Source organism: Stegostoma tigrinum, chromosome 3 (assembly GCF_030684315.1).
Source record: "Stegostoma tigrinum isolate sSteTig4 chromosome 3, sSteTig4.hap1, whole genome shotgun sequence".
NCBI lineage: Eukaryota > Metazoa > Chordata > Chondrichthyes > Orectolobiformes > Stegostomatidae > Stegostoma > Stegostoma tigrinum.
In genome coordinates, this window is record NC_081356.1 from 93,196,181 (window position 1) to 93,216,844 (window position 20,664).

Below are 20,664 nucleotides of genomic sequence, written 5' to 3' on the forward strand. Positions count from 1 at the left end.
AAAGTTTAAGTTGGGGAAAGTTTAAAACTTATAACCAGACATTTTTAAGAATGAAACTAAGAAATACTTTTGCACAGAAAGGATGATGAAAGTTTGGAATTTCCTCCAGGAAGTGATGTTAGACCAATCATTAATTTTAAATCTACAATTGAGAGATTCTTTTGACCAGAGTTACCAAGGACAAATGTTTGGAGTTATATCAGAGATTGTTCAATGCCTGAAGGAATGGTGGAGCAGGCTGCATGTCCTAAAAGGTAGTGTCAATACAGCGTGGAGCTGGAGGAGCACAACAGGTCAGGCAGCATCAGAGGAGCAGGAAGGTTGATGTTTTGGGTTTATACCCTTCATCAGGACTGAGGATAGGGAAGGGAGCTTGGAAATCAGAGAGAGAGAGGGGTGTGGGGTTGGAGGAAGGTAGGGGAGATGGTGATAGGTGGATGCAGGTAGGGGGTTGTGGGAAAGGTAGAGCAGATAGGTGAGAAAGAAGAAAGACAGGATTGTGTCAGAACAGGGAGATGTGGATGAGAGAGAGGGCTGGCCATGGGATGGGGCTAGGGTGGGGAGATTTTGAAGCTGGTAAATTCTATGCTCAGGCCATTGGGCTGTAAGCTCCCAGGGCAGAATATGAGGTGTTGTTTGTCCAGTTTAGGTGTAGTGTCAATGTGATGGTGGAGGAGGCCCAGGATGGACATGTCACCCAGGGAGTGGGAGGGGAATTTAAAATAGTTGGCAACCAGAAGATGCTGCTAAGTATAGCGTACAGGGCACAGATGCTCCATGAATCAGTCACTGAGTCTGCACTTGGTCTAACTGATGTAGAGGAGGCCAGAGAGGTATCAACAGACACAATAGACCAGGTTGGAGGACACCCAAGTGAAATCCCATCAGATTTGGAAAGATTAACAAAGCAAAAAAAAATACGGTATGGTGTTCTGACCTCTACAACGCAGAGGCCAGGTGCCATACTCTCCAACACCTTCACTGACTGTCTCCTCATTATGACCTCACCCCGATCACCAAACCGAAAAAATGGCCTCCTCCAGTTTGAAAATATCCACAATACTGGTCTCATCCCACGTCCAAGATAACAAAGTTTGGAGCTGGATAAACACAGCAGGCCAAGCAGCATCTCAGGAGCACAAAAGCTGACATTTCGGGCCTAGACCCTTCATCAGAGAGGGGGATGGGGAGAGGGTTCTGAAATAAATAGGGAGAGAGGGGGAGGCGGACCGAACATGGAGAGAAAAGAAGATAGGTGGAAAGGAGAGTATAGGTGGGGAGGTAGGGAGGGGATAGGTCAGTCCAGGGAGGATGGACAGGTCAAGGAGGCAGGATGAGGTTAGTAGGTAGGAAATGGAGGTGTGGCTTGAGGTGGGAGGAGGGGATAGGTGAGAGGAAGAACAGGTTAGGGAGGCGGGGACAAGCTGGGCTGGTTTTGGGATGCAGTGGGGATAGGGAGATTTTGAAGCTTGTGAAGTCCACATTGATACCATTGGGCTGCAGGGTTCCCAAGCAGACTATGAGTTGCTGTTCCTGCAACCTTCGGGTGGCATCATTGTAGCACTACAGGAGGCCCATGATGGACATGTCATCTAAGGAATGGGAGGGGAAGTTAAAATGGTTTGCGACTGGGAGGTGCAGTTGTTTATTGCAAACCGAGTGGAGGTGATCTGCAAAGCGGTCCCCAAGCCTCCGCTTGGTTTCCCCAATCTAGAGGAAGCGACAGCGGGTACAGTGGATACAGTATACCACATTGGCAGATGTGCAGGTGAACATCTGCTTAATGTGGAATGTCATCTTGGGGCCTGGGATAGGGGTGAGGGAGGAGGTGTGGGCGCAAGTGTAGCATTTCCTGCGGTTGCAGGGGAAGGTGCCGGGTGTGGTGGGGTTGGAGGGCAGTGTGGAGCGAACAAGGGAGTCACGGAGAGAGTGGTCTCTCCGGAAAGCAGACAGGGGTGGGGATGGAAAAATGTCTTGGGTAGTGGGGTCGGATTGTAGATGGCAGAAGTGTCGGAGGCTGATCTTGGATTCTCCAGCATCTGCAGTTCCCATTATCTCTCATCCCATGTCCAACCCTCCTTCACATCCCTACCTCCTTGACCTGACACAATCTGTCCATCTTCTTTCTCGCCTATCCACCCCAACCTTCTCATGACTTATCTCCGTAAATCCCAACCTGCATTCACCTATCACCATCCGACCTACCTTCCTCCAGCCCCACCCTCCTCCCTCTATTTATTTCCAAGATCCCTTCCCCCTTCCCAGTCCATATGAAGGGTGGAAACCCAAAACATCAACTTTCCTTCTCCTCTTACGCTGCCTGGCCTGCTGTGTTCCTTCAGCTCCACACTGTATTGCCTCTGGCTTCAGCATCTGCAGTTCTTGCTGTCTCCTCGTCACTGAAAACCCTCTTACAAGGATGCCCACCCTGAAGAAGTTGTCCTCCTCCCTCTGAAAAGATCTCAGTGGATCTCTTTCCCACTGCAACCCATTGGTGATCTCGGCGCTGAAGCTCCTTGACCATGTACTGAAACAAACCCATTACTACAGCCATGGCTCCTTTCTTAGTACCTGCCTAGGCAGCTGATTCCTACCCCATGGACTCCAAACAACTTTCAGACCATTCCAAACTGTGACAACCATTATCGACAGTACATCTTGGACCTCCAGAAATGGTTTTCTCTGCACATCCTCAGCTCCATGCTAGCAGTGATGTGCCGGTGTCTCCTCGCACTACCGTCAGCCCTACCCCATCTCAGAGCCCCTCTCTCCCCCCCTGCAAAGGGCCCCCACTGCTCTTCATTTTACGCAAGATCCACTCCCTCAACCAATGCTTTACCCTGTCCTGTCAGACATCAAGTATGATAAGTACAGCAAACCTGCTTGTGCTTAACTCCAAGCACAGACCTCCTCCACTATCCTAAACCCCAACCCCACAACCTCATCCTTAATTCACCTGGTGCCATTAATCACGCGGTCGCCTCGGCCGCTCCTGCTGATAATGCTGACGACATCACCTCCACTGACGCAGACAACATCACTTCAGCCAACACCGCTGACAATGCAGCTTTCACCAACGCCACTAGCACTGCTGACAGTGCTGCTGATGCCGACAGTGTGCTCCCGCCAATGCGACTACATCACTCCCATCGCCACCGACCACGTCACTTCTTTCACCACTGACCACGTCACTCCCATTGCCACTGACCACGTCACTCCCACCGCCACCAACCACGTCACTCCTATCACCACCGACCACGTCACTCCCATCACCACTGACCACATCACTCCCATCACCACTGACCACGTCACTCCCAACGCCACCTACCATGTCACTCCCATCGCCACCGACCACGTCACTCCCATCGCCACCGACCACATCACTCCCATCGCCACCGACCACGTCACTCCCATCGACACCGACCACGTCACTCCCATCGCCACCTACCACGTCACTCCCTACACCACCAACCACGTCACTCCCATTGCCACCGACTATGTCACTCCCATCGCCGCCGACTGTGTCACTCCCGTCACCACCGACCACGTCACTCCCATCGCCACCGACCACGTCACTCCCAACACCGCCGACCACATCACTCCCATCGCCACCTACCACGTCACTCCCATCACCGCTGACTACATTGCATCTATCGCCATTGACTACGTCACTTGCATTAACACTGCTGACCATATCGCTGTTTCTGCTTCTGCCCAGGTGACCATTCCTGTACATACACCCACTTCTGAGGCAGTCTCGACCCTCAGTCCCAGCTCCAGCTCTACCCCTAGCCCCACCCCAAGCCCTGATGGGTATTCACCATCCCCCAGACCTCCCCCTCACTGAGGATGAATGCTCAGTCCTGAGCAAAGAACTCACCTTCATTCCCTTGTGCCCACACATCAACGAATTCCGTACACACCGAGTTGTCAAACACTTTTTCTGTTGCCTCCACCTCTGTACCTATTTCTTTAACCTTGAGTCTAACCCACCTTCTGCTGACCCATTCTCCCACCTCCAACAAACCGTATCCTTCCGAATACCACCCCATGGCCTCCTACCCTCCCTCAACCTCTTCATCTCCAAATGCCGTTGTGACATCAATCACCTGAAATTCTCCACCCCTCTCACTCACTCCAGTGTGTCCCCAATGGAGCACACAGCCCTCCACTCCCTTCACTCCAACGCCAACCTCACTATTAAACCCACCAATATGTGTGTGCGGTGGTCGTATGGCCACCTGACCTTGAAATCGCGAAGGCCAGACACTAGCTCGCTGGTACCTCCTCCTACTGTCCCCATGATTATGACCCCACACCTGATTACCAAACCATCATCTCCCAGACCATCAATAATCTCATTTCCGCAGGACACCTCCCACCCACAGACTTCAACCTCATTGTTCCCCAACCCCGCACCGCACGTTTCTATCTCCTTCCCAAAGTCCACAAATTCCCCGGTCGACCCCTTGTTTCTGACTGCTCCTACCCCAATGAACTCATCTCTGCCGACCTCAACTCCATCTTCCCCTACCCCCTCCCTTCCAGCCCAGAAACTCCCCACCTATGTTCAGGACACTACCCATGCCCTCCACCTCCTCCAAGACTTTCAATTCCCCAGCCCCCAACACCTCATCTTCACCATGGACATCCAGTCCCTGTACACCTGTATCCCCTATGCACATGGCCTAAAAGCCCTCCACTTCTTCCTCTCCCGCAGGCCCAGCAGACCCCCCTCCACTGGCACCCTTATCTGCTTAATTGAACTTGTCCTTACCCTCAACAAATTCTCCTTTAACTCCTCCCACTTTGTAAAAACTGAACGGGTCATGATGGGCACCCATATGGGTCCAAACTATGCCTGCCTCTTTGTGGGATGTATGCTGTTACACTGGCACTATCCCTCACCTGTCCCTCCACTACATGGATGACTATATCAGCACTGCCTTGTGCTCCCACGTGGGGGCTTGAACAGTTCATCAACTTTACTAACACCTTTCACCCCAACCTCACGCTCACCTGGACCACCTCTGACACATCCCTCCCCATCCTGGACCTCTCAATCTCCATCTGTAGGAATAGTCTCAGCACCGACATCTGTTTCAAGCCCACTGACTTCTATAGCCACCTTGAATACCTCTGCTCACACCCACCCTCCTGCAAGAATGCAATCCCACACTCCCAATTCCTCTGCCTCTGCAGCATCTGCTCACAAGATGAAACATTCCAGTCCTAGAATCCCAGATGTCCTCCTACTTCGAGGACTACACTTTTCCCCCTCCAGTGTTCCATAATGCTATCAACTGCAGCTATTGCATTTCCCATACTTCTGCCTTCAAATACCCTACCCACAATAAAAATAAGGACAGAGTCCCTCTGGTCCTCACATACCACCCCACCGCATCCAGCACATCATCGTTCACCACTTCTGCCACCTGCAATCCAACCCCACCACCGAAGAGATATTTCCTTGCCCATCCCTATACCTGCCTTTCACGGGGACCGCTCACTCCGCAACTCCATTGTCTGCTCTTCACTCCCCATGAACCCCACCACACCTGACACCTTGCCCTGCTACAGCAGGAGGCCCTACACCTGCTCTACACCTCTCCTCTCACCTTCGTCAAAGGCTCCAAACAATCTTTCCAAATCTAACCGATATGTCCTCCAACCTGGTCTACTTTAACCATTGATCCCAACGTGGTCTCCTCTACATCATTGAGACCAGGTGCAGACTCGGTGACTGCTAGTGGGTCACCTGCACTCTGCATTCTATAATCAACAACTGTTTCTGGTTGCCAACCATTTTAACTCACCCTCCCACTCCCACAGTGACATGTCCATCCCAGGCCTCGTCCAGTGCCACAGTAAACTCGAGGAACAATACCTCATATTCCACCTTGGGAGCCTACAGCCAATGGCCTGAACATAGAACTCACCAGTTTCATATCTCCCCATCCGCAGTCTCATCCCATGTTCAACCCTCCCTCTCATCCCCGCTTTCTTGACCTGACACAACTTTTATACTCACCTCTCCGCCCTACCCTTCACACTGAGCAATCTCCACTACCCTCTATCTGCATCCACCGATCACCATCACACTTATCTTCCCCCTGTCCCAGCCCTCCCATTTTTTTCCGAGCTCCTGTCGCCCTCTCCAGTCCAGATAAAAGGTGTAAACCTGAAACATCGACCTACCTGCTCCGATGATGCTGCCTGATCTGCTGTGTTCCTTCACTCCACACTGTATTGACTCTGATTTCAGCATCAGCAGTTTTTGCTATCCCCATGTCCTAAAAGGCTTCTGTATCTGTGATTCTAAATCTGATGTAAAGTGGGCAATCAGCTAGGTTGAATAGTGGGTGGGAGTTATCTGGTGATGTAATCTCAAATTAAAATAAATAAAAAAATCTACCTTTAAGGTAGTAGCCTTCAGAAAAGATTTGCTAACTCTGGTTGGATGTATTCCTGGAGAATTCATTGCATGTCAGCCACCTTGTAATATCCTGCTGTTGGCCAGTCCATCAGACCTTTTTTTAATCGGAACCATATTTTTCCACAGCAACTGGTAAGCGTATAAGCTTTTCAGGATGCAATTAGATTTTTGTGGTCTGCTAACCAACCTTTCTTTTCTTGAACAACATTATGTTATTAACTCATAAACAAAGTACCCAAAGAAAATGCAAATAAATTGTTTAATGGCCTGATTTTATTTTCATATTTCCTTGCAGTAGTATCCTGGAGATCAGTCTTCAGTTTCTGCAGGGTTGGTGCCCTGACTTCAGTCATGCCCTTTAAGAATTGTCAATTTGATAAACAAGTCCCATAAAAAAAACTAATAACAGCATTGACAACCCCAGCTGCAATCAGCTACAATCTTTCATAATGTGGTGCAGTAGGAGTATCCCTGTCTCTGAGCCAGGAGATCCAGCCTCAAGTTCCACCGGCGGCAGAAGTTTGTAATAATATTGACTGCACTTGTGATGTAGTGATTACGTCGGTACCTCTGAGCCAGGAGCTGGGTTTAATTCCTGCCTTTTAAATTGGCTCTTGTGGCTCTATGGTAGTATCCTTACCTTTGAGTCAGGAAGCCAAGTCCCACTGGTTCCAGTGGTGTGTAATAATATTGCTGAGTAGGTTGATTAGAAAATAGGTATAAAGTTGGAAAACAAGCATTAGCCTCATTCATTGTTCGTGCAAAAAAACTAATGCCTGTTTCTGACACTTGCTGTGGATGCCTACTGATAGTATGTGCTGAACTGTTCCAGCACAGAATGAGTAAGCAATTGCTCTCTTTTATATCTAAAAATTGGACGCAACTTGATCTACTAACTTGGCCTTTCACTCTACAAAATGTTAGGTTACTAGCTCAGAGGACTAGGAGTTTGCCTGTGAACAGTGTGTGAAGCTCATTATACCCTCTAAGCTTATTCAATGTAGGGAAGCTTGCTATGATGCAAATTCAGTATCTGTGCAATGTTCACATCGCCCAATAGATTTGAAACAGCGAATGACAGCAGGCCTACTTATTCCCAATCACTGCCACAGTCCATACCATCCTAATTTCCCCCTTTCTCATCCTGTCCTCACCCCTCACTTACCAGATAAACATGGTGATAGTCCGTCTTGGCTAGGAACTCGTTCACTGGCTGTCAGTGCTCAAATTTGCAGTTCTTGTTCATCTGATTCAATGTGCCTCCAGCAACAGGGAAACATTCAGAAGGACTGACCTTGGGCAATTAGGTAGTCAACGTATCTCAATATCTACATTGGAAGCCGAAATATCATGTGGGTCAGTACAAATACCTATAATGAAGAAGCCATACTCATTACATGTGTTGCAGGCTGAAGTGTATGTGTTTCAATACAGTTTTTGAATATTTATGTATGTTTCTTTTATTCCTCAAGGAATTGTGTTTCTTGATGAAGTGGATAAGATTGGAGCAGTTCCGGGAATATACCAGCTTCGTGACGTAGGAGGAGAAGGTGTGCAACAAGTGAGTGATAAAAAAGATTTTCATGACGAGACAAGTAGTTTGAATTAGAACATTTCTCAACTCAGCAGAACAAGGACCTGTGTTAAAGAGGCCAGCAAGTGGGAGCTCAGGGACTTTCCTACAGACAGAACATAGGTGTTCTGCGAAATGGGCACCCAGTTTGCGCTTTGTTTCCCAATGTAGAGGAGACCATGTTTGTGGTCATGTGGGGTAAAAGTGGGGCATGTTTGAAATCAACACTAACTTCAAATGGCCCTGCTGAGATTGGATTTCCTTCCTGTCTGAGCCACACCTCAACCCTTTCCCTTGTTGGTGAAAATAGGATGTATTGAAATGAAGTAGGGTCTTCCACACTTGTGTCCTGCCTTTCATATCTAAAGGTGTACACAGTTTTCTCAACCTGAAAATCTGGCTTGATACATAACAAGGTAGCAGAGAGCCATTTCTTTCAGGCCATAATTCATAGGAGCAGAAGTAGGCATTCAACCCATTAAGTCTGCTCTGCTATTAATGAGAGCATAGCTGATCTGAGGATCTTCAGTTCTACTTTCCTGCCTTCTCCCCATAGCCTTTATTGATTGAAAATCTGTCTATCACAGCCTTGAATATACTTCATGACGCAACTTCTGCATTCCTTCATTATAAAGAATGTCATAGGTTCACTACCCTCTGAGAGACAAAGTTTCTCCTCAGCTCTGTCTTGTGGATGACCCATTATTCTGAAATTATGTCTTTAGTCCGAGTCTCTCACATTACCTTTTTACATCTACCCTCTTAAGTCCCCTAAACATCTTATATATTTCAATAATATTATCTTTCATTTTCCTAGACCCCAGTGAGTACTGGCCCAATCCACTCAACCTCTCCTCATAAGACATTCCCTCCATACTTGGGATTAACCTAGTGAACCTTTTCTGGACTATCTCCATTGCTAATATATCTATTCATCAATAATGGACACAAAACAGTTCACTGTATTCTAGCTGTGGTCTGGCTAGTGCCCTGTATTTGAGAAAAAACTCCCTCTTTTTAAACTTTATACCTTTGAAATAAAAACCCACATTCCATTTGCTGTCCTTGTTTCCTGCTGAACTTAGAGGCTTGCTTTTTGTGATTCATATACAAAATGATTTTCCCTTCATGAAGACATGTTGACTGTGCTTAGTCATATATATGCCTAAATGCTCTGTTATTTGATTCTTTATACTGGAATCTAACATTTTCCCAATAATACTGATGAATTAGAATGCGAATTAGAATTAGCTATTATTTCGCATGTACTCCCTCATATGAGTAACAGTGAAAAGTTTACAAGCTGCCACTTTCCGTGCCCATCTTGGGTACAGATGTACCTAGGCACAGAATCTTAGTCTAAAACAGAAAAATACAGCCAACAAGCAAAACAAACGTCATCTACAAAATACCTTGCAAGAACTGTGACAAACACTACATTGGACAAACAGGTGGAAAGCTAGCCACCAGGATACATGAACATCAACTAGCCACAAAACGACATGACCCACTATCACTCGTATCCTTACATACAGATGAGGAAGGACACCACTTTGATTGGGACAACACATCCATCCTAGGATAAGCCAAACAGAGACACGCACGAGAATTCCTAGAAACATGGCATTCCAACCGGAACTCCATCAACAAACACATTGATTTGGAGCCAATCTTCCATCCCCAGAGAAAAAGAACAAGAAATGACATCACCAATGCAGGAAATGACATCACCAACCCGAGGAAACCTAACCAGATAAATAGAAAGCGGGACGTAACACCAGCGCTTTGTCGGAGGCTCACTGATGATGTTACCTAGAATGGTGACGAAACGTCTGAAAACTAACCTTCCAGCTCAGCGAGCAAACTCACATCCAGAACCTCAACCTGAGCTACAAATCTTCTCAAAACTCACAGAAAAATAAAGATAGCAAGTTAATAACTTAAACATTACTGTCCTTCTTACTGAAAAACAAAGAAACACAGCTAATAGTTCCACATCACAGTCCATAAGCGCCTGGCCATGCTAGGGTCTCACTCCTCACAAGGACTTGACCTCACCCTCACTGCCGCTCACCTTGGAAGATAACTGTTTATCCATTTTCAAATAAAGGTATTACATTAGCAGTTTTCCAACTGTCTGTGACTTTTCCAAAGTCTAAGGATGCCTGCAAGATTATTACCAATGCATCTAGCATCCTGGGTGCTAAATCTTTTAATATCGTAAGATGCATCCCATCAGGTCTAGGGTACTTATTGGTCTGTAGCCCCATTAGTGTCTCTTTCACTTTACTGTAATTAATTCTGTGGATTTCTTGCAGAAATAAAGCATAGATCGTAAGATTTATAGGCCAGTTAAGAAGAATGTACCTACTAGAGAAGGTGCAATTATTGACCTACTATTAGGAAATAAGGCAGGGCAGGTGACTGAAGTGTCAGTGGGGGACAACTTTGGGGCCAGTGACCATAATTTTTTGGTTTTAAAATAATGATAGAAAAAGGTAGTCCAGATCTATAAGTTTAAGTTCTTAATTGGAGGAAGGTTCATTTTGACGGTATTAGGCAAGAACCTTGATTGGGGGCCGATGATTGCAGGTGAAGGGATGGCTGGAAAATGGGAAACCTTCAAAACTGAGATAACGAGAGTCCCAAAAAAGTACGTTCCTGTTCGGGTAAAAAGGGCAAGGCTGGTAGGTGTAGGGAATGTTGGATGACCACAGTAATTCAGATTTTGGTCAAGAAAAAGAGGAAAGCATTTGTCAGATATAGACAGCAGAGATCGAGTGAATCCTTAGAAGAACACAAAGATAGTAGGAGTATACTTAAGAAGGAAATCAGGAGGGCAAAAAGTAACATGAGATAGCTTTGGCAAGTAGAGTTAAGGAGAATCCAAAGGGATATCATAAATACACTGGGGACAAAAGCGTAACTATGGAGACAATAGGGTCTCTTAAAGATCAGCAAGGCCACCTATGTGTGGAACCGCAGAAGAAGGGGGAGGTACTAAACAAGTATTTTGCATCAGTGTTTACTGTGGAGAATGATATGGATGATATAGAACTGGGGAAATAAATAGCAACATCTTGAAAAGTGTCCATATTACAGAGGAGGAGGAGGCGCTGGACATCTTAAAATGAGAAAAGGTGGATAAATCCCTGGGTCCTGAGTTCCTTAGAACTCTGTGGGAAGCCAGGGATATCATTACTGGGCCCCTTCCTGAGATATTGGTATCATCGATAACCACAGGTGAGGTGTCGGAAGACTGGAGGTTGGCTAATGTGTTGCTGCTGTTTAAGAGAGGTAGTAAGGGAAAGCCAGGGAATTGTAGACCTGTGAGCCTGATGTCAGTGGTGGGCAAGTTGTTGGAGGGAATACTGAGGGACAGGATTTACATGTATTTGGAGAGGCAACAACTGAGTAGGGATAATCAACATGGCTTTGTGGTTAAGAATTCATGTCTCACTAACTTGATTGAGTTTGTTGATGAAGTAACAAAGAGGATTGATGAGGTTAGAGCAGGGGACATGATTTATTTGGACTTCCGTAAGGTTTTTGAAATGGTTCCTCATGGTTGATTGGCTAGCAAAGTTAGATCATATGGAATACAGGGAGAACAAGCATTTGGATACAGAACTGGCTCGAAGGTAGCAGAGAGTGGTGGTGGAGGGTTGTTTTTCAGACTGGAGGCCTGTGACCAGTGGTGTGCCACAAGATCGGTACTGGGTCCATTGCTTTTCGTCATTTATATAAATATTTTGGATTGAACATAGGAGGTATGGTTATTAGGTTTGCAGATGACACTAAAATTGGAGGTGTAGTGGACAGCAAAGAAGGTTACCTCAAAGTAGAATGGGATCTTGATCAGATCAGCTAATGTACCAAGAAGTGGCAGATGGAGTTTAATTTAGATGAAAATGAGGTGCTGCATTTTGGAAATCTGAATCAGGGCAGGATTCACACACTTAATGATAAGGTCCTGGGGAGTGTTTCTGAACAAAGAGACCATGGAATGCAGGTTCATAACTCCTTGAAATTGGAGTCTCAGGTAAATAGGGTAGTAAAGAAGGTATTCGGTATGCTTGCCTTTATTGGACAGTGCTTTGAGTATAGCTGCAGGGATGTCATGTTTCGGCTGTACAGGACCCTTTTGGAACACTGCGTGCAATTTTGGTGCCCCTGCCATAGGAAGGATGTTGTAAACTTTGGAAGGGTTGAGAAAACATTTACCATGATGTTGCCAGGGTTAGAGGGTTTGAGCTAAAGGGAGAGGCTGAATAGGCTGGGGCTATTTTCCCTGGAGCATCGAAGGCTGAGGAGTGATCTTATAGAGGTTTATAAACTCATGAAGGGCACAGATGGGGTTATCAGACAAGGTCTTTTCCCTGGATGGGGGAGTCAAAAACTAGAGGGTGTAGGTTTAAGGTGAGAGGGGAAAGATTTAAAAGGGACCTAAGTGGCAACTTTTTTCATGCAGTGTGTAGTACGTATAAGGAATGAGCTGCCAGAGAAAAGGGGTGGAGGCTGGTACAGTTACAACATTTGAAGGACATCTAGATGGGTATCTGAATAAGTAGGGTTTAGAGGGATATGGGCCAAATGCAGGCAAATGGGATGCGATTAACTCAGGATATCTGGTCAACATGGACATATTTGAACGAAGCATCCTTTCCCATGCTGTGCATCTCTGTGACTCTATCACTAATTGAAAAAGTAACAACTTTCAACAACTACATTTTCCCCAGTATTTACCTTGATAAATTTTTATGCAACAGATCATGAGAAGAAACTACACCCGCAAGATTTTAGAGACATGTAAATGGGAAACAATAACTTTTAAGATAATTGTAATTAAGTGATATTTTTACAGCTTAAGTTTTAAAATGTTTGTTACTTGCACATTTTAGGAGAGATTTTCCTGAGTTTCCTTCCCAGATACATAAAATCAAAAACCAACAAAAAAAAATCTGAGATTTCAGTCTGTTCATTTAAACATGGGGAAATCTTGTAAGTTTCAATCGTGGCATGTTCAACGATCTGTTGATATTTTTTCATTACCCATTTACTCAAGTAATCCTGTGCACATACCCAAAAATCTTAAACAATAGAGATATTTAATTATTTGGTTTGCTGGTCAATTTCTCATTGAAAGCCAAGTTACAAATAACGTGGTCATGACAGTTTGTGCACTCGTCGGGGGTTAATGTACCTTACTCAAGGTTTGAATAATAAAGCCTGCTAGTTGACATATGTGGAGTAAACTGTCACCATATCCATCCTAGAGATATACTACAAGTGCCCTGGAGTTAAGCGACATCTTATCTGAAAGCTCATGAAAGAATTTGTATTCTTCTTATTATAGCTCCATTGCTACAAATAGATATGGTCCTTTTGAGTGAAAGGCCACCCTACAGTGAAGGACAGGACTAGGGTATTCTGATGGAAATTACATAATTTTTACAGAACAGAAATAGGTCAATTGGTCTGGAAGGTCCACATTGGTGTGAAAGCTCCACATAAGCATCATTCCATGTAAGTTTATCTGCCCTGGCCAGTGTACCCTTCTTTGTTCTTCATGTGACTACCTAAATTTCCCATGAATGCATTAATGTTACTTTCCTCAACAATTCTTTGTGGATAGCAAGCTCCAAATTTTAACCCAGTTCCAGGTGAAAAAAATTCTTCCGAATTCCAAGATGGATTCATTAGCAATTATCTGACACTTACCACCCTTCTTTTTGAAGTAACTTTAATTTTTGCCTCAACTTTCTTCTTTCTGGAGAAAAGTGTCTCAGGTCGTAAAATCTTTTGTGATAGATGTAACCTCTCTGTTCTGGTATTGTTTCGGTAAATCTCTTTTGCACCTTCCCCATTTCCTCAATATTCTTTTTATAATACCGCACCAGAACTATGTACGGAAGTAGCATGCTGCTGCTTCATCTATGCACAAAACCTAGGAGCAGTTGAGGAAGAAATCTTCTGGACTCAGGAAAATTGACAAGGTAACAACTGCTCAGATCTTAGTTAATTTTATCATCTGGACCTACAAGGTATTTTAATTATTCTTCAGTTTTATAATTTGCAATATATAGTGCTGAGAACCTGAATTACAATTTCAAGGGCCTGCAATAGCAAGCATTAAAATGGCACTTTTCTTTCAGGGTTTGTTGAAAATCATGGAGGGAACAATCGTAAATGTCCCAGAAAAAAGCTCAAAGAGACATCGTATGGATACCATTCCAGTGGACACTACCAACATACTTTTTGTTGGTTCAGGAGCTTTTAATGGACTAGACAGAGTAATCAGCAGGAGGAAAAATGAAAAGGTCCCTTCTTAATTCTGCAATACTAAATGTTCTTTCTAATATTCATAGTAATTTATTTGCCGTGTCTTGGTGGTGATTCTACCAGAGTAATTCTCATTGCCTATATAATGTCTAAAACAGATTATTCACAGGTTAAGATCTAGGTTTAAGGCAGGGCGGATTTTAGCGCTTAGATCAGTGTAAAGGGTCTGGACTCCAGATGTTGGAGTCCTCACACGAGAGTCTTATAAAGATCCATCATGTAGTCACTGCAAGTGTGTTTGGTGAGAGTGCTTTGAAATTGCTATAAGAAGCAACATATAATTATCTTGTTATCTCTAGGTATACTTTCCTCTGACACAAGTTTGACTTTTCCTCTTCTCTTCCATGTAGCGTATGAAGTGACTTGTTTATTTCTTTGCACTTACATTCAACAGTCGGTGCTCTGTGTTGTTGCCATAATTAAGACCCTCTTTTATTTTATGTGCCAGGTTATTAAAGACAGAACAGAGGTTAGATTCCATGAATGTTAACACACTGACCCCATCAGACAGAGACATTTCACTGGATGTCAACTCAAAATACAAATGCTGGAACTATTGTCTCTTTTAACCTTGGTTTCTTAAAATTACCTTCTTCAAAACTGATCCCACCACCTGTCTTCCACTTTTTGAACTTATGTCTCACAGCTTTGCATGACACTAGGTCCCAGGTCCCCATTGTTGGTTGCCTGCCTGACCTGATATTTGGAACGGTTCATGAATAGGAAAGCTTTAGAGGGTTGTGGGCAAATGCAGGCAAGTGGGATTAATGTAGTTTGGAAAACTCAGTCAGCGTGGACAAGTTGGACTGAACAGTCTGTTTCCATGCTATTTGATTCTATGACTCCATGGTTCTAGGTCCAGAAGATCCCACATTCATAGCTTCAACACAATGCCTGTTCCACCATTGTCTATTTGCCGATTAGGTAAATGTAATTTATTAATTTAATCAATCACATTAATTGCTATTCTTAAACACAATTTTGCTGTATTTGTTAAATATTGATCTCACTTAGAACTGAAAGTAATACATTCTTAAATAAACAGCAAATTCTCTTAGGTATCTGTGTTAAGATTTTAGTGTTTTCTTTTCATAGATCTTCCCTAACTCAAGTGTCCTTGGGGAATCATTTTACACAGTTCATTATATTAAGGATTTTATAGCCAATCAGCTTCTCACACCCCTGCTTTTATAACTTTTTTTAACCTTTTTTTTCAAACTGAGTGCGTGCACCAGCTCCCAGCAGCTGATGTATTCAGAAATGTAAAGATATACCTTCCTTTACTCCACTGAACTTCCACACTAACTAAATTCCGAAATTTTCCACTCAATGGCTACATTGCATCTGATGCCCAAAACCCTCAAAAACAGTCATTACCTAAGCTCTTCCCCATCACCACTGCCAGTCACTCATCATGCCAACAGCGCATCGGAGGAAGCACCAGTTGCCCTACAGCCATTTAGCCACTAATTGGCTAGAGGTGACATTTCTTCCAATCAGGAATAGGAAGCCCTATCTCAGAGCTGCTAGCCTTTGGGTGTGTTAATGAATGGATATCCTTGGAACTATATTTTACAGAAGAGGAAGGAAAAGAAAATGAAGGGGAAATATTATGTTGTTTCAAGAGGAAACTAATATTACAGACATTCTTAATTTGAATAAAATCTACCGTTAAAAATAAATAAAGTTGCTATAATTTTCTACCAAGTACTTGCCATGAGATTTATAACATTTTGAAAAGATTACCTTTAATGTTCCGAGAATTCAGCAAGCTTGCTTAATGTTAACAAACTATTGCTTAATCATAAATAACTTGAAATTGTTGAAAAGAGAGGCATGTTGCTGAAGTTCTTCATCTTACTTTCATCAGGACAAATGCACATAGCATTAATGGCAGGGCAACATTTCTCAAAGTGCATGCGTGCGATGGGCAAATGCAGCCCCATGAGACCCAATATCAGCCTGACAAAATCATTCGTGGGGGCCATCAATCAGAGAAAATATGCCCTGTTAGCTTGTATGGATGGAAATGGTGAGCAGTCACTTTTTCAATCACAGGCTGGAACTGCCTTATGCTTGCTACTGATCGGCTCACCAGTAAACTAACCAGCGACAAACACAGGAGAAAAGAAACCTGAGCATGTAGGAGCCATGATCAGGGTTTGTAAGTGAAGAAAGAGAGAGTTACCAGGGAAACTTTTCCCCCAGACCACGATCAGGAGCCATCATTAACTGAGTCTGGGATCAGGAGCAGCCATTTGCCAAGTTCTGTCAAATGGGTCAAGGGTCAGTGAGCAGCAGTGGTGGAAATGGGAGCTGAGGAGATGGCTGGAAGCGACTTGTGGGAAGAGTGTGTGAGCTCCAACAGGAGAAGGAGGCTGAAATGGAGAAGGAACAGTTTCAATCTGTCAATAAAATACAAGCTAACTGGGATCCAAGAAAACTATGAATTACTGAAGTAACCAATTCCTTACAAATGTATGTAGAAAATCTTGTTCTGGTTCAGGAGCTCCCATACTTGAAGAAAATGTGGATTCTACTGTAATGAGTACTGCTAAAATTAAATCTGGGATTGAGATCTGAGATGCAGTTAAAGTAAAAGGAAGTAGCTGCCTGGTTAAAATGATCCAGCTTTCAAACTTTGTGCTGGAAATGCATTAGCTTTGACCTCACTAATCTGTGGAAATTGATTTAAGATGATAACTTTTTGTATGTTGAAGTATGTGTCAATTATTCTTTAAGAGGTTTATTGAAAATTTAAATACCATGGTACCTGGGGAATTAGTGCTTTCCTTGCTTTATGTTTATTGGCGAGTTCCTTGTTATTGGCAATGTTGATAAATTACTCTAAGTATCCCATATGACAACACAGATAAAAAATTGTTGCTATGTGACTGCATCACCTAATAAAGTTGTCAAGGTAAAGTCACCATAGTCTGCAATGGGGCTGCTCTCATTAGAAAGAGAGACATCTAGTGGTGGTTGAACCTGAGGGTCAGTCCACCTTAGGTGAAGGGAGAGGTTGAGCAGGAGAGTGCTTCATGGTAACCTCAGCCAGTGCAGGAATTGAACTTAATCTGCTGGCATCACTCTGCATCATAAACGAGCTGTTCTGCCAACTCAACTAACTAATTCGACCACATAAGAATTAAGTTAGTGAGAGTGATACAGTAGCCTCCAAAAACTAAAACATACCCTCCAAAAATCAACAAGTAGCCCTCCAGAAAATCTCATGAGGAGCCCTTGAAATAAGAAAAAAGCTGAGCAAACTTAGCAGTAGTTAAAACACTTGATGTATGCGAGTCTGAAAAGGATTAGTAATTGGTTGACTGCTGTAAGCACCACCTATTCTCATGATGTCACTTGGAACTGGTCAGAGTAAAGAAGACACTTGTAGGAGATGGACCTGAAACTGGATTGCTCCCAACAACCTCTGCAGTAATGGAAGTATTATTCAGTTAATTTGCAAATTGTTTCATTAATACAACAAATTGAGGCGGAATTCTTCAAGTTAGTTCAAAAAGGTGGATATCCTAATTCAAACGAGATCACTTCAGGCTTGAAGGAACCATAGTCAGGGGTGGCACAGTGGCTCAGTGGTTAGCACTGCAGCCTCACAGCACCAGAGATCCAGGTTCAATTCCAGCCTCGGGCGACTGTCTGTGTGGAGTTTGCACATTGTCCCCGTGTCTGTGTGGGTTTCCTCCAGGTGCTCCAGTTTCCTCCCACAGTCCAAAGATGTGCAGGTTAGGTGGATTAACCATGCTAATTTGCTTGTAGTGTTCAGGTGTGTGTGGGCTATAGGGGATGGGTCTGGGTGGGATGCTGCAAGGGGCAGTGTGGACTTGTTCGGGCGAAGGGCCTGTTTCCACACTGTAGGGAATCTAATCTAATATAAAAACCCATACACCACATTGGGTTTCCCGTCACAATGCAGGTGAGCAGTGGCTGCACCTTCTTCCAACTTGTTTTCTCAGTTAGCAGATTTCTGATTGATAGATGAAGAATGGAACCCATTCTAGAGAACATTATTAACAGCTTATATTTATTTACAGAGATATGGTTTTGCAGGACAGTATTAAAATGTTCTCTCAGGCCCAGCACCATGTGATCTGACATCATGTGACACCACCAATAATGTATTCCAACTAGTAGAATAACCATTAGCACCTTATGTTGCAGAATATAATCAAGTGAGTTCATAATCCAACTCTTTTTACACTTACTGGAAAGGTATGCTCAGACGCAAGGACTTGTTCTGTGCAAACAAAAAGAATATGTTCAAACCTTGCACTTTTTTTAGAAATTATCTCGAAGCATGCGAACCTATAGTCAGAGACAATAGGAACTGCAGATGCTGGAGGATCTGTGTTAACAAGGTGTGGGGCTGGATGAACACAGCAGGCCAAGCAGCATCTTAGGAGCAGGAAAGCTGACATTTCGCGCCTAAATGTCGAGCTGGATGAACACAGCACGCTAAGCAGCTGAGGTAACAAGGTGTAGAGCTGGATGAACACAGTACGCTCAGCAGCTGAGATAACAAGGTGTAGAGCTGGATGAATACAGCAGGCCAAGCAGCCGAGATAACAAGGTGTGGATTTCACAAGCTTCAAATTCTCCCCTCCCCCTACTGCATCCCAAAACCAGCCCAGTTCGTCCCCGCCTCCCTAACCTGTTCTTCCTCTCAACTCCCCTCCTCCCACCTTAAGCCACAACCCCATTTCCTACCGCCTAACCTCATCCCACCCCCTTGACCTGTCCATCCTCCCTGGACTGACCTATCTCCTCCCTACCTCCCCACCTACACACACCTCTACTGGCTCCATCCCCATCTCTTTGATCTGTCTGTCTCCTCTCCACCTGTCTTCTCCTCTATGTGTTTTCTATCCTCTCTCTATTTATTTCAGAACTCCCTTCCCCTCCCCCATTTCTGATGAAGGGCCTAGGCCTGAACCGTCAGCTTTCCTGCTCTTAAGACGATGCTTGGCCTGTTGTGTTCATCCAGCTCTACACCTTGTTATCTCAAACCTATGGTCCCCTTGTTCTCTGCATGGTAATGCCTCTGCTAATCAGAGTATTACTTAAGTGGAGAAAATTTGCAACACAAAGGGACTTGGGAGTATTTGTCCATGAAATGCAGAAAGCTAGGACACACAAGTGCAGCAGTCAATCAGGAAGGCTAACAGAATGTTGGCCCTTATTTCAAGGGGGATGGAGTATAACAGTAGGGAAGTCATACTGTGACTGCACAAGGTGCTGATCAGACCACATCTGGAGTGCTGTGAGTAGTTTTAGTCCCCTTGTTTAGTGAAGAATATAATTTCATGGGAGGCAGTTCAGAAAAGGTTCACCAGGATGATCCGTTGTGTGGACAGATTTTCTTATGAGCTAAGGTTAAACAGGTTGGGATTCCACTCATTGGAATTTAGAAGAATGATAGATGACCTTGTTGAAACATATAAGATTATTAAGGGGCTTGACAGGGTAAATGCTGAGAGGATACTTCCCCTCATGCAAGAGTCTGGGATCAGAGGGCATAGTCTAAGAATTAAGAGGTGTCAATTTAAGACTGAGATGATGATGAATCTCTTCTCTCCGAGGGTGTAAGTATTTGGAATCCTTGCCATAGAAAGCTATGAGCACAGGGTCCTTGTGTACGTTTAAATCTGAGATAGATTCTTGATGAGTAGGAGAACTGAAGGGCTGAATGTCCTAATCCTGTTCCTATTTCAAAGAACAGTAATCAAAAGTCTACAAACAAATCGATCACCAGCCCTTAGCTCTTGAAATATGTTATAGCAATTGTTTAAAACATATATTTGTCCTAATCGTAGAATCTCTTCAGAGTGGAAACAGGCCCTTCAGCCCAACAAGTCAACACCGACTCTCAGACCATCTCACCCAGACTCATCCACCTATAACCCACCTAATCTACACATCCCTGAACACTACAGGAAATTTTTCATGGCCAGTCCACCTAGCCTGTATATTTTTGGACTGTGGGAAGAAACCAGAGCACCCAAAGGAAATCCACACTGATGCAGGGAGAACATGCAAACTCCACACAGAGAGTTACCCAAGGGTGGAATCAAACCTGGGTCCCTGGTGCTGTGAGGTAGCAGTGCTAAACACTGAGCCACCGTGCTGACCCAAACATGTGCTAAAAGAAAACTTTTAACAAGGTGATAATGGGAACTGCAGATGCTGGAGAATCCATGATAACAAAGTGTGGAGCTGGATGAACACAGCAGGCCAAGCAGCATCTCAGCAGCACAAAAGCTGACGTTTTGGGCCTAGACCCTTCATCAGATAT

At 44.3% G+C, this 20,664-nt stretch overlaps 1 protein-coding gene across 1 annotated transcript in view; it reads left to right on the forward strand.

The window, feature by feature from the left end:
* The window catches only part of LOC125451131 (ATP-dependent Clp protease ATP-binding subunit clpX-like, mitochondrial), a 59,152-nt gene that overhangs the window by 25,042 nt on the left and 13,446 nt on the right, over window positions 1-20,664 (forward strand). The window contains exons 7-8 of the mRNA XM_048527899.2: window positions 7,909-7,997; window positions 14,165-14,329. Of these exons, the coding sequence (XP_048383856.2) occupies window positions 7,909-7,997; window positions 14,165-14,329 (254 nt within the window). The remainder of the gene's footprint in view (window positions 1-7,908; window positions 7,998-14,164; window positions 14,330-20,664) is intronic.